The sequence below is a fragment of the Cheilinus undulatus genome, linkage group 24 (genome assembly GCF_018320785.1).
Source record: "Cheilinus undulatus linkage group 24, ASM1832078v1, whole genome shotgun sequence".
In the NCBI taxonomy this organism is placed as follows: Eukaryota; Metazoa; Chordata; class Actinopteri; order Labriformes; family Labridae; genus Cheilinus; species Cheilinus undulatus.
Genome location: NC_054888.1, coordinates 2,567,514 through 2,581,780, shown reverse-complemented (window position 1 = coordinate 2,581,780; position 14,267 = coordinate 2,567,514). Strand labels below are relative to the sequence as shown.

Sequence of the window (14,267 nt, the reverse complement as noted above, 5' to 3'; positions counted from 1 at the left end):
TGCAAAACATTTTGTTTAAACACATCGTTTAACAAAAATAATTAATGAAAAAGATTAAAAATGATTTTCTTACACAGTCCGCAAAAACATTTCATGAACTGAAAAAGAGAAATGCCAGAAAAAGTAAAAACATCATGAAATACCACATTTAATGAAACGCAAAACTTTTTTTAAAATTTTGTCAAACAAAAATTCCTATTAGAATATTTTATTAATCACGAAGAAAAATTGTGCAACAAAAAACCTTTTCTGAATTGAAAAGAATGCAAAACATTTAATTAAACCTTTTCTGAAAAACTTGAACATTAAGTCATGAAACAAAACAATTCAATAAACATAAAAACATTCAATGAAAAAACAAAAACATTTTATTATGAAGCACAAAAAATAAGAAGAATTTTATAAAATGCAAAAACCATGAAATTATTATTATTTTTTTTATTTAACTCAAAAATATTTTGTAAATCACCAAACCACTGACTGAAGACTTTATAATCAAAAATTCATAAAAATGTGAAAATGAAAAAAATCTTTGAATAATGTAAAAATCTGTCATGAAACAGAGTTTTTAAAATGCATTGTTTTATCTTTAATGACATAATTATCAATCAGGTAAAAGTGTTTGTAAGTGACCTTCAGGGCTACTGTAGATTTTCTTCTGTTGCCTGCCCTGTGTTGTAGAACAGTTTACTCTTCACATCATATTTAGAGTTTTTAAATTTAATGTAGCAGAGACAGAGCAGCTGTGAATCAGGGACAAAGTTGTCTTTAACATTTCAGGAACTGTTGTAACATTTCTAAAGGTTTTATATTTTTATAAACAAACAATAAAGACTATTTAGTGGATCATAAGCGACATATTGTCCTGCGGGGGGCGCTAAAACAGCTGAACTAAACTTTTTCAACTCAGAAGGACTGGTTGACCAAAATCCAGAAAACAGTTTAAATATTGATCACAGATATTGATCAGTGAGGAATGAGAGGATGTGTAGAGCAGTTAGGGATGGGACCGAGTTTTTTATTGACACTGTTACCTTCATTTAGTCCTCATCATTATCACCATTAATACTGTTTTATTATCTGCTGCTGTGATTTCATCCTAACAGCTGGAATTAAGTTACATTTGAACACATTATGATGACGTTATATTTACCTTAGCCTGTCATTTAACCGAGCTGAACTTAAACACATCATACCGTAATGTAAAGCTGCCTTGTTTAGATTTTTGCTGAGCTGGTCGAGCAGAGACCAGGGTCCTCCACACCCCGGACATGATTCCCGGTCTGGGCCGTGTTTGGAGCAGGTCTTCCCTCATTCTCTCTATCCCTGTATTTCCTGTCTGTCTTCACCTGCATTCCTTTTTTTGATCCATTTTCTGAGTCCTGGTTTGATCTGACCTTACTGAGAGCCGAGGTTTTTCTGTTTCTGTCCTTTTTTTAAACAGTCTTTGGAAACGGCTCGTTTCTTGATTTAGATTTCTCATTTCAAATTAAAAGCATGTTGGCTGTAGATACACTGGCCGTAGATATTCATGTGTAAAGGAAACCATGTTACTACAGTAATAATGAGGATAAAAGTTTATTTTCACAGTGATAGAAACAAAAACATGAACATAAAGACAATCAGCCAATCACGCTGCATCATCACCTGCTGTCTTCTTCTTCTCACAGACAGGCTGATCTGCACTCACTAGTTTTTGGTCTTGTATTTATAAATCTTGAACCAAACTCTAATAATTTAAAGTTCCAGTGTGATGGTGTTCATATCGGTCCTGCGTCTTTCTCTGCATGGAGCCCCTCCGTTTTCCTGCTCACAGGCTTCCTACAAACACACACGTGCAGAAAATCATCACAGTGATTCACAGTTGATGTTAATCTGTGCAGGATTATGTCATTTATTCTTAATCTGTGACTCTCTAATTCCTGTTTCGGTTAGGTTTAAAGGTTTTAAACTTAAGCGACAACCTTCTAAACCACAACTCTGACAGCTATTCATCTCTGGAGTTAGAAAACTGGAAGATTTTCAGTTAATAATCAGCACCTGGTTTACAGTTCCAGCTCTGCTTTAGAGTTTCTTTAAATCAGTCACTGTGCACGCCTTAAAAAAAGACTTTAAAGTCTTAAATTTGACCTTCAAAACCCTGCAGCAACAATGAAGATCTGCCTTTATTAGTGAAAAATCAAGCCAGAAAGAAGGACCAGACCTTATGTAGTCAGCTTTGAGGAGATGTTTTCGGATATGCATTGTTATAATATGTATGTAACTGTGCCTTCATTTATATAACTTAACGGTTTTTGTTACTGAGTGCTAAATATTTATGAAACTGTTTGACTGCATCATCCTGTAAAATAAATTCATTTCAATGTTTCTGAAGTTTTATTTAATACACCATATTTTCTTTAATTCTTCTAATGATGACACGAAAAAATAATAATAATAATAATTGGAACAATAGTGAACCTTCCCAGGAGTGGCTGCCATTTCTCAGGCTTTGGGTCTCCAGCTAGCCACATTAAGCACCATTATACACAAATGGGGAAAACTGGGGACAATAGGGAACCTTTCCAGGAGTGGCTGCCATTTCTCAGGCTTTGGGTCTCCAGCTAGCCACATTAAGCACCATTATACACAAATGGGGAAAACTGGGGACAATAGGGAACCTTTCCAGGAGTGTCTGACTGACTAAAATTGCTCCAAGAGGTTCAGTGACGCAGCCTTATATGAAAAGGTCATTGCCCCTGAACCTAATAACTGGTTGTTCCATCCTTGGGAGCAACAGTGCAAGCAATGGTTTGTGATGACTGGCAGTGTCACTGTAGAGGAATTCTGGCCCACTCTTTTTTGTATGATTGTTTAAATTTAGCCACAATGGTGGGTTTTTCAGCACAAACAGCCTGTTAAAGGTCATGCCAGAGCATCTTAAACAGAAAGTGAAGTAGGCCAAAAGATCTTCAACTCACCATGGAACCATCTAACGAAATTCAAGAACAGATGAGAAACAAAGTCACTAATATCTATCTGTCTGAAAGGGTTACAAAGACATTTCTAAGGCTTTGTTACCCCCTCCTGGGAAGGGTCACCACTGTTCACAGTTTTCCAATTTGTGGATAATGGCTCTCAACATGGTTGGCTGGAGTCCCAAAGCCTTAGAAATGTCTTTGAAACCCTTTCAGACTGATAGATGACAGTGACTTTGTTTCTCATCTGTTCTTAAGTTTCTTTAGGTGGTTCCATGATGTGTTGGAGATCTTTTAGCCTACTTCACTGTCAGACAGATTCTATTTAAGGGATTTATTCATTTAACAGGTCTGGCAGTAATCACTTCTGGGTATGGATAGTCAGACTGAACTCAGCTTTGCAAAAAAAGGTAAATCACTTTTTTTTTTTGATGATTTTAGAGTATTTTTCTCACTGTTTCCTCCAGAAGGCGCTGATATTTGGTAGGCCCGGCTTAGGCTGCCTGTCACAGTCCTCCACTGTATCAGGAAGTGAAACGCCGCTGGTCTCTGGCAGAAGCAGGCACAGCCAGCATCCTACAATTGGTCCACTGCTGTATGCCACCATGGCGGCCAACGAGATTGTTCCATTCGAAGTGGGGGGGACGAGAGAGTTGACCAGGCAACCGATGCGGAAGCACAAGTTCACAAAGGACACGCAGCGCTGTCTGGATGATGAAGATATGTCGTTAAATTAATAGATAACCAATGGGACAGATGTTTTATTGTTGTTGTGTATTTGTGTTTTAAAGCGTGTATCAGCACACACCTGACCACGGTGGGAAACAGCTCAATGCTGTACAGAACAGAGATGAAGTTAGCAGCCAGGATGCAGAGCTTACCCAGCAGAGCCAGACTCATCACCAGCTCCGCCTTACCTATACAAAACAGATATCAACAATCAATGCTACCTGATCAGCCATCAATAAGACATCATTAGGGGTGGAGAGTTAGCATGATGCCCAGCAAACACTACTGGTGACTGTTTAATACCAACAAGAGAGCTGTAGGACACCTACTATTAAAAGTGCAGAAAAAAAGGCAACAAAAGGAAACCCTGGCTTTATTTGGGATAGGCTTTCATATGAGACAGCCTTTATGTGGGACAGGCATCAATATAAGATGGGCTTTTATGCAGGACAAGCTTTCAGTATAAGATGGGTGTTTATTTGGGGCAGGCTTCAGTGTGAGATGGACCTAATTTGGGACAGGCATCAATATAAGATGGGCCTTTAAATGGAACAGGCTTCAATATGAGATGGCTTTTATGTGGGACAGGCATCCATATAAGACAAGTGTTTATTTGGGGCAGGCTTCAGTGTGAGATGGACCTAATTTGGGACAGGCATCAATGTAAGATGGGCCTTTATTTGGAACAGGCTTCCATATGAGATGTCTTCTATATGAGACAGGCATTGATATAAGATGGGCTTTTATATGGGACAGGCTTCAATATGAGACAGCGTTTATGTGGGACAGGCATCCATATAAGGCAGGTGTTTATTTGGGGCAGGCTTCAGTGTGAGATTGACCTAATTTGGGACAGGCATCAATATAAGATGGGCCTTTAAATGGAACAGGCATCAATATGAGACGGCTTTTATGTGGGACAGGCATCCATATAAGACAAGTGTTTATTTGGGGCAGGCTTCAGTGTGAGATGGACCTAATTTGGGACTGGCATCAATATAAGATGGGCCTTTATTTGGAACAGGCTTCCATATGAGAAACCTTCTATGCGGGACAGCCATTTATATAAGATGGGCCTTTATATGGGACAGGCTACAATATGAAACGGCTTTTAATATGGGACAAGCTTCAGTATGAGACGGGCCTTTTTTCTGGACAGGCTTTTATACGGGACAAAACTTTTACCAACATTTACTGCAATTCCGACAGTTTCCATAAGCAATTCAACATCTGTATTTTCGTTGTAAAGCTTGACACCTTTCTGATACATCAGAAATGTTGCCAATATTTTTATGCAATTTTCACAGAAGATTATTTTTATTACCTTTGATAGACTAAAGCCTCTCTTACACATCTGTCTTATGACATGCCGTTTACAGTTCAGTAGCTTTTTAATACTGTTGATCATAAAATTACAGATTGCATTGATATATAAGGTTGTTTAAAAAAGTAAACAACTGAAAATGTTGACAACTTTATCATTTATAGCATCATACTTAAGTGCTCAAACAATCTAAACATAAGGAGTGATTTAAATGTTAGATTTACTGATGTAATTTGGTAAAAAGTTGGTATTTTCAACAGAAGATTGAGTGTTATGCAGACGATACTCTCCTGTATGCCTCTAATGTAGATTCAATGTTATTGTAGGCTCACTGTTGTTAACTACAGATAAAGAAGTTTAATGATAATGGTTTAATTATTGATATTTATTGGAAACACGTTTCTGCCTTTGTTGATTTTTTTCTGATTTAAACATATGCTGTCCAAGTTTTTCAAAGTTATTAAAAGCATGATTCTGAAATTTGGGCTCTGTGTGTTTCATTACTCACAGTTGAATCTGGACAGCAGTAAAGACAGGAAGCACGCCGATCCACTCAGGAACAGCGCAAGCACGCTGATTGGACGTCGACCCAGGTTGACCAATGGGACGAGCAGGCAGGGGGCTTCTGATAGGCCAGAGAAGAACTGGGCAGAGTAAACGCCAACACCAAACGAACCGATGTTCATACAGATGCCGAAGTAGGTCAGGGCTGTCACTGCACTGCACCATGGGAGGAAAAATACACACTTTCACATTATTTGGTTTCCAAGTTGTCTGAGATTAACTTCAAAGACCTTACTCTGTTTCAGATCAACATTTAAAGCGGTCCAAATGTCTGACAGCAGCAGTGATTGTGTTCAACCTGAGGTAGCTCATGATGAAGAGCCGCAGCAGGACTGTTGGGTGTTTCAGGTGCATTAAGTCAGTGGAGGCGTGGCCTTTGGATGGTGGCTCTTTCGGCACCTGAGAGGCTTTCTGCAGGTCAGACCAGGCTGAGTCCAGCACCTACACAGACACGCAAACCATAGATTTATCTCCATGTAATACTCCAATGAGTACAGAGCTCAACAGTGTGGCACCAGAAGTAAAAATCCTGTTCAACTCCTCCAGAGTGGATGTGGTTATTCACCATGATGCCATCACCATCCAAGCTAGACTAACTATGAGCTACCGGAGTGAGAAATGATTCTTTATGCTCTTGTAGAAGACGAGTTTGAATATAAGCCTTGTTCAAAGACGAACATGGTTAAATCATGATTCAGGCGAAAAAGAACTACACTACCCACAATCCTCAATGCATTTCCACCACGCTTGATACAATTAACTCTGCCCTGTTTTATGGCTTTGATAACGTCACCTTCAACGCAAAGGACATAATGTTTAATAAGCTGTGATGACATCGTCTTCAAAGGCAGAGGATGGAATGTAATATAAGCTGTGATGACATCGTCTTCAAAGGGAGGGAACTGAATGCTTTATAAGCTTTAATGACACTACCTTCAAAGGTAGGGAATGGAATGTTTTATAAGCTTTAATGACACTACCTTCAAAGGTAGGGAATGGAATGTTTTATAAGCTTTAATGACATCATCTTCAAAGGTAGAGAATGGAATGTTTCATAAGCTTTGATGACATCAGTTTAAAAGGGAAGAGAACGGATTGTTTTATAAGCCTTGATGACATGATCTGCAATGGTAGAGAATGGAATGTTTTATTGGCTTTGATAACACCCCCTTCAAAGGCAGAGGATGGAATGTTGGTAAAGCTGGGGATTTAGGGGCCTTTGCCTACATTTCTGCCAAATATTGGGCTATTGTTGGCAACCAAATCCAGTTTCCAACCCTTGATGAAGATTCGGCTGACTATAGAGATGTTCACCACCCATACAGAACTTCAGCTATCGGCTACTACCGCTAAAGTTCAGTCATTTTTTATTATTTATTACTTCTACTAAAGTGTGATTTCCCTTTCAATCATGCTCCATTTTTTTTTACAAATAAGGACAAGTACATCCAGAAGGGTTAAAATTACTTCAAGTAGACATCATCAGAAAAAAATAACATTTACAGTGAATTTATTGAATCACAATGGATTGTAACATCTGATTGGCCTGCTCCAGGAGTAAAAAATATTGAAATAAGAATTAGTGAAATATTAATAGATGATTTGATTGGGGAAATTTACTTCCAGAACCAGATTTGGTAAAAAAGGGATCTGTTGGAAAAAGGGGGACAGTCACTGTTGAGCTCTGTTTGCTGTAGCTGTATTGGTATGCTGTATTTTGAGTTGTTTTTTAGATAGGAGAGAAGAGAAATATCACTAATATTGTCAAATATTGAGTGTTTGTGTGATTTTACCAGGTCCAGACACTGTTTATCAGCAGGACTATTGTTTTGGTAACACTCCAGAACATCCATCCTCCTTTTTAACAGCAACCAGCGAGGAGACTCTGGGATGGCTCTGTAAAACAGAGTAAAACTGACTAATTTACAGCCACAACTAACAGAGGAAGAGATGGACAGGTGTGTCTACACATACAGGTAGAGAGGCAGACAGATGAGCTGTGGCAGACCCAGAGAGAGGTGCAGCTGTCTCCAGGAGGGGCTGAGCCACGCCAGTGGAGCTCCGGCTATCGTCCCCAGACTGAAACAGAACGGCAGAAAGGCAGGGGGCCAGAGACGAGCAGCAGGAGGCGTCCACTCCACAGCTGTTAAAAAAAATCAGTCTTTAAATTACAAAATCTTAAAACTTGGGCACTTGTTTACCTGTCTGAAGTCTAAATCAACCTCCAGAGCCAGATAGACTTTTTAAATCTACAAATACAATGCATGCGATCCTTTAAGTATATGGCATTATCTGAGGCAGAGCCAACTTCATCCTTCTGTCATTATAAGAACACAGGTATACAAACAGTCTTTTGCTTAGGTCAACTGTCCTTTGTTGGAAACTTTTGAGAACTTGGGTGAAACTGGTGAGGAGCAAGAGAAACCCTCTTTCTCACCAGTTCAGCTATGTTTTCAAAAGTTGCCATCCATGGTCTACTGGAGGAATAAGGCCCCGAACTTCCCCAGCTTTTTAAACATTCTATTCTCTGCCTGTGAAGGTGATGTCATCAAAGTTTATTAAACATTCTGTCTTCTGCCTTTGAAGATGTCATCAAAGCTTGTAAAACATTTTGTTCTCTCCCTTTGAAGACAATGTCATCAAAGCTTATAAAACATTCTGTCTTCTGCCTTTGAAAAATGTCATCAAAGCTTATAAAACATTCCGTCTTCTGCCTTTGAAAAATGTCATCAAAGCTTATAAAACATTCCGTCTTCTGCCTTTGAAAAATGTCATCAAAGCTTATAAAACATTCTGTCTTCTGCCTTTGAAAAATGTCATCAAAGCTTATAAAACATTCCGTCTTCTGCCTTTGAAAATGTAATCAAAGCTTATAAAATATTCTGCCCGCTGCCTTTGAAAATGTCATCAAAGATTAAAAAAAAAAAAAACATTTTCTGTCTTTGAAGGAGATGTCTTCAAAGTTTACAAAACATTCCATCTTCTGCCTTTGGAGATGTCTTCAAAGCTTACAAAACATTCCATCTTCTGCCTTTGAAGATGTCATTCAAGCTTGTAAAACATTCTGTCTTCTGCCTTTGAAGATGTCATCAAAGCAAAAAAAAACATTTAATCTTTTGTCTTTGAGGATGTCATCAAAGCTTGTAAAACATTCTGTCTTCTGCCTTTGAATCTGTCATCAAAGATAAAAAAAACCTTTCATCTTTTGTCTTTGAAGATGTCATCAAAGCTTGTAAATTATTCTTTTCTTTCTCTTTGAAGGTTATGTCATTAATGCTTATAGAACATCATTTTCTATCTCTTTGAAGGTGATGTCATAAAAGCCCATTAATATTTCATCCTTGCCTTTTACGTACATTTTGCTTGTAGTCATGTCAGCGACACCCCTAATCATGCTCAGAACATGTAGTTCAGTTTGCCTTTGACTGAGGCGAGTACATAAAAGTGTGATTTAATCTCTTCACTTTTTCTTGGTGTGTTAGTCTGACTTTGTTTAAGAATTTTGATTTACCACAATTGCAGTCAAACCAAAATGTTTACATGGTTTTAAACTTTTTCTTTTGTCAAAGTAAGACAATGATTTTACTTTTTTAAGGGCAAAATCACCATTTGTAACTTAGTGGACTATGGACTGCCTTCAAGAGCTTTTTGGTTGACTTTCACTCTGAGTTTTTCAGGGATCAGAGGTCAAAAAGCAACAGGATGCTGTCTGATTTCATCTGCACTCAGTCCAATTAACAGAACTTTCTCTGGGACATGTGACATTATCAGACCTGTTTCCTACTGTGGCCCAATCAGAGTCAGAGAAGAACTGCCCCATAGCAGCTCACTGAGGCCGCTCTCATGCCTCAGAAAGGCAAAAGACTGAAGTCTGTGTTTACCCAGACTGAAGGAGCAGATGCTGATGCAGCAGCTGCAAACGCCCGTCAGGCAGCGAATAACGAGGAACAGGATTGGCTGAGGAAGGATAGCGGGTACAATACCACAGATCGCGTGCATGCACACGCACACCAGCAGCACCGGACGCTTCCCATACCTGCAAAAACAGCACAGCAATGTAGCAGCACTTTAAAGGAGATAAATGATCGACACTTCATGCGTTTTCATGCTGTACCGGTCAGATATGGCTCCTCCAATCAGAGATCCCAGCAGCAGGCCGACCATGAAGAGAGTCTGACCAAAGGACAACCAGTCTGCCCAACCACACACTGACTGACGCACATACACAGACATAACAGAGAGAGAGAGACATGTATGACTACAAACAGGCTGATAAATGTAGGCGCACAGTAGGTCTGAGGGCAAAAACTGGACCCAAACCGGCCCCTTCCCCCACCACCGCAACACAACCACGCTAAGAATAATGGCGATCAGAATAGAATAGAATAGATCAGAACTCAGGCCAGTTTTCTGCCTGGTAATCATCATGATCCTTTCTATCTGTGCAAAACTACACTGAAATTGAACCCTGCTGATTAATGGAAGAACTGACGATAAGCTTGTAAGCTTGAAATAAATCAATAGAAAGAGACACTGCTCTGTATTTTTCTGTATTGATCTTGTCCTGCAGCATCTAATCTTTAGGTAGCCCAGCCATGTTTGCCATGTGACCAGACTGTGGAGGAGCTCGCTAACACGAGGGTTGTGTCTAAATGTTGTTTTAGCCTTTAACACTTCACAGAAACAGTTAGCCTTAACAGCTTTCTGCTGTACATTAACAATGAATGCTCATGTGTCCTTGTCTCTTGTGCAGTGTTTTTTGTTTTTTGTTTTGTTTTGTTTTGGGGGTTTTTACCAAATAGTTTTGACAAGAAAATCAATTTGAAAGGTTAACTCTAAAGCAGGATTTTTTTTAAAATTATTTTTAAATTTAAGAAAATTGATTTTTTAGAAATAAAATAAAATGACATTTTGGCCTGTTTGACACCACAGCACCAAACAAATGAAGTCCTCGATCCCAAATATTGCCAATTTATTAATTTTAATGCTTGAAAATTGCAGGCAAATTCCTGCAGACCTGCACACTGTGTTAATTGCACAAATACATCAACATTTTGAAAATTGGACTGGAAACCCTCAAAGGAAACCCTCATTCATGACAGTTTCACCCACTTTTCAGAATGTTGCCAATGCATTTGAACAATTTGGACAGTTCTGTCTCATTTTTGGTCAGAATCTGACTTGAGATCATGAAGTTTCTGTAGTTTTTGTTACAACTGATTATTAAAATAATGGAAATTTTTGTAAATTCAAAGACATCCAATATTGGCCAGTTTATCAATTTAAGTAATACAAATTGCAGTCATATTGTTTGCATTGCACAAAAACATCTCTGACATTTGGAAAATTGGACTGGCTTAGTAAAGGGACTAAAGGAAACCCTCATTCACGCTAGTTTCACTCACGTCTCAGAATGTTGCCAACGCATCTGCGCAATTTAGACAGTGCCATCTCAGTTCTGGTTAAAATATGACTGAATTCAAAGAATTTCAGTATTTAGGTTCCAGCTGAACATTAAAATAATTGAGATTTGATCATTTTGTACATCTAGTATTTAAGATTCAAGAACATTTTGTCAATATCAGTATTTGATAATGTTGCCAATCTTCTTGTGCAATTTAGATAGATAAATACAGTTCCTAGAAAAAGTATGTGAACCCTTTGAGATTTCTTGGATTTCTGCATAAATTGGTCATCAAATGTGCTCCGATCTTCATCTAATTCACAACAATAGACAAACACAGACTAACACAAACTAATACTGCACAAAAAATGATATGTTTTCATGTTTTTATTGAACAAAACATGTAAACATTCACAGTGCAGGGTAGAAAAAGTATGTGAACCCCTAGGCTAATGATTTCTCCAAGAGCTAATTGGAGCCAGGAGTCAGCCAACCTGGAGTCCAATCAATGTGATGAGATTGGATGTGTTGGTTAAAGCTGCCCTGCCCTATAAAAAACACACACACCAGTTTTGAGTTTGCTGTTCTCAAGAAGCATTGCCTGATGTGAACCATGCCTGGCACAAAAGAGCTCTCAGAAGACCTACGATCAAGAATTGTTAACTTGCATGAAGCTGGAAAGGGTTACAAAAGTATCTCTAAAAGCCTTGATGTTCATGTGTCCACGGTAAGACAGACTGTCTACAAATGGAGGAAGTTCAGCACTGTTGCTACTCTCCCTAGGCGTGGTCGTCCTGTAAAGATGGCTGCGAGAGCACAGCGCAGAATGCTCAATGAGGTGAAGAAGAATCCTAGAGTGTCAGCTAAAGACTTACAGAAGTCTCTGGCACATGCTAACATTTGTGTTGACAAATCTACAATAAGTAAAACATTAATCAAGAAAGGACACCACGGAGGAAGCCACTGCTGTCAAAAAAAAAAAAAAAACACATTGCTGCACATTTGAAGTTTACAAAAGAGCACCTGGATGTTCCACAGCACTACTGGCAAAATATTCTGTCCATAGATGAAACCAAAACTGAGTTGTCTGGAAGGAACACACAACGCTATGTGTGGAGATAAAAAGGCACAGTCCACCAACATCAAAACCTCATCCCAACTGTTAATATGGTGGAGGGGCCATCATGGTTTGGGGCTGCTTTGCTGCCTCAGGGCCTGGACGGATTGCTGTCATTGACGGAAAAATGAATTCCCAATTTTATTGAGACATTTTACAGGAAAACTTAAGACCATCTGTCCACCAACTGAGGCTCAACAGAGGATGGGTGATGCAACAGGACAACGACCCAAAGCATAGAAGTAAATCAACAACAGAACGGCTTCAACAGAAGAAAATACGCCTTCTGGAGTGGCCCAGTCAGAGTCCTGACCTCAACTCGATTGAGATGCTGTGGCATGACCTCAAGAGAGCGATGCACACCAGACATCCAAATAATATTGCTGAACTGAAACAGTTTTGTAAAGAGGAATGGTCCAAAATTCCTCCTGACCGTTGTGCAGGTCTGATCTGCAACTACAGGAGACGTTTGGTTGAGGTTATTGCTGCCAACGGAGGGTCAACCAGTCATTAGCCTAGGGGTTCACATACTTTTTCCACCCTGCACTGTGAATGTTTACATGTTTTGTAAGATAGATGTACTTTCTCAATCCCTACCTGTGAAAATATGGAAATATTTGGACTGTGTTTGTGATTTTGTGTTATTTTCTGGTAATTAAAATTAAAATTGCCTGGTTTTGTCAGTAGTGAGGACCACTAATTTTGCTGCTGTGCTATCAGAATAAACACAGTGTGATTTTTAGTAGATTTAGAACAAAGTTTATGACTCTGGTGTTATTTGTTTCTTATTTCTTTATAGTTTTTTCACCATTTTAAAGTAATTTTTAGTTTAAATCACCCAGCGCTATGCTAACCAGCTAACAGTTGGGCTAATGTTTAGGATCGTCACTCACGTCTGGATTCCCGCTCTCCGTCCACCAATCAGCGTTGACTTGGGAAGATTCCATGAGCTCTGATTGGTTGATCTCGAACGCTCCATGCCAAGTGTGCACGCTGCCGGTGCCGTTACCCTGGTGACAAGTGGCGGCGATGATGGCAGCCGTGAAAATGTCGAGGAAGAAGAGAAAGGAGGAGAAGATGAAGACGAGAGAGAGACGCCAGTAGACGGACAGCTGCAGCGGAGACATCATCCCCTCTGTCAGGTCAGAGACAGGCCTAATGGTCCCCGAAACTTTCCTTAAATAAAGATTAGTCTCCTTTACGGAGGGGAAAACTATCAGGAGCTCTCCATTCTGGTCTCTGTCAGAGGTCCAGGTCCTCTAGGGATCCGTGTGGTCAACAGCTGCTGCTGTCAGCAGGAATGTTGTTGACCTGGACCAGACGGCAGCAGAGGGGTTCAGGCTAAGGTGAACTTTAGTACACCCGCCCCTTTGCCCTTAAAAGGAGAGGACTACGGTAATAACAGTGAAAAGGTGCCATCTTCTGGTCATGCTGCGCCAGTAAGGCAGCCTTTCCTCCAGTCTTTACTTCTGAGAAATGTAAAATTAGAGATAGCGTCAGAAAGTTTATTCCGGAGTTTTTACTGACTTCCTTTACCAAGGCAGATACCTAAAATACACAAGAACAGATAGACTTTGTTTTATTGTGGAGGGAAACTGATATATATTTGATTATAGATCCTATGTCACATCTTTAACGTTGATAGGGCTAGGAAGAATGAAACTAACATTATTTGTAATTTTTTGTTTAATCTCAGACTTCTGATTTTGATCTAAGAATTCTGTCTTTGATCTTAGAATTCTGTCCTTGATTTCAGATTTCTGACTTTTATCCCATATTCCTGTTATCTCAGATTTCTGTCTTTGATCTCAGAATTCTGTCTTTGATCCCAGAATTCTGTCTTTGATCTCAGAATTCTGACTTTGATCTCCAATGTATGCCTTTGATCTCAAAATTCTGTCTTTGATCCCAGAATTCTGTCTTTGATCTCAGAATTCTGACTTTGATCTCCAATGTATGCCTTTGATCTCAAAATTCTGTCTTTGATCCCAAAATTCTGTCTTTGATCTCAGAATTATGTCTTTGATCCCAGAATTCTGACTTTGATCTCATAATTCTGACTTTGATCTCCAATGTATGCCTTTGATCTCAAATTCTGTCTTTGATCTCAGAATTATGTATTTGATCTGAGAATTCTGACATTGATATCAGATTTTTGACCTTAATATCAAA

General features: G+C 39.1%; 1 protein-coding gene across 2 annotated transcripts; it reads right to left on the bottom strand.

The window, feature by feature from the left end:
* Positions 1–15: 15 nt before the first annotated feature.
* Positions 16–13,380, bottom strand: LOC121505990 (solute carrier family 22 member 13). 2 transcript variants are annotated; one of them, XM_041781452.1, is made up of 10 exons: positions 12,989–13,380; positions 9,689–9,786; positions 9,456–9,610; positions 7,549–7,717; positions 7,368–7,470; positions 5,873–6,015; positions 5,519–5,730; positions 3,766–3,874; positions 3,413–3,664; positions 16–1,821 (listed from the first exon to the last, which is right to left on the bottom strand). In XM_041781452.1, the coding sequence occupies exons 1-10, from the start codon at positions 13,223–13,225 to the stop codon at positions 1,761–1,763; spliced, it is 1,539 nt and encodes a 512-aa protein (XP_041637386.1). In that variant the 5' UTR covers positions 13,226–13,380; the 3' UTR covers positions 16–1,760. The 2 variants fall into 2 exon arrangements, with proteins under 2 accessions (XP_041637386.1, XP_041637387.1); XM_041781453.1 differs by having other exon boundaries at positions 9,689–9,782; positions 12,989–13,064.
* Positions 13,381–14,267: the final 887 nt, after the last annotated feature.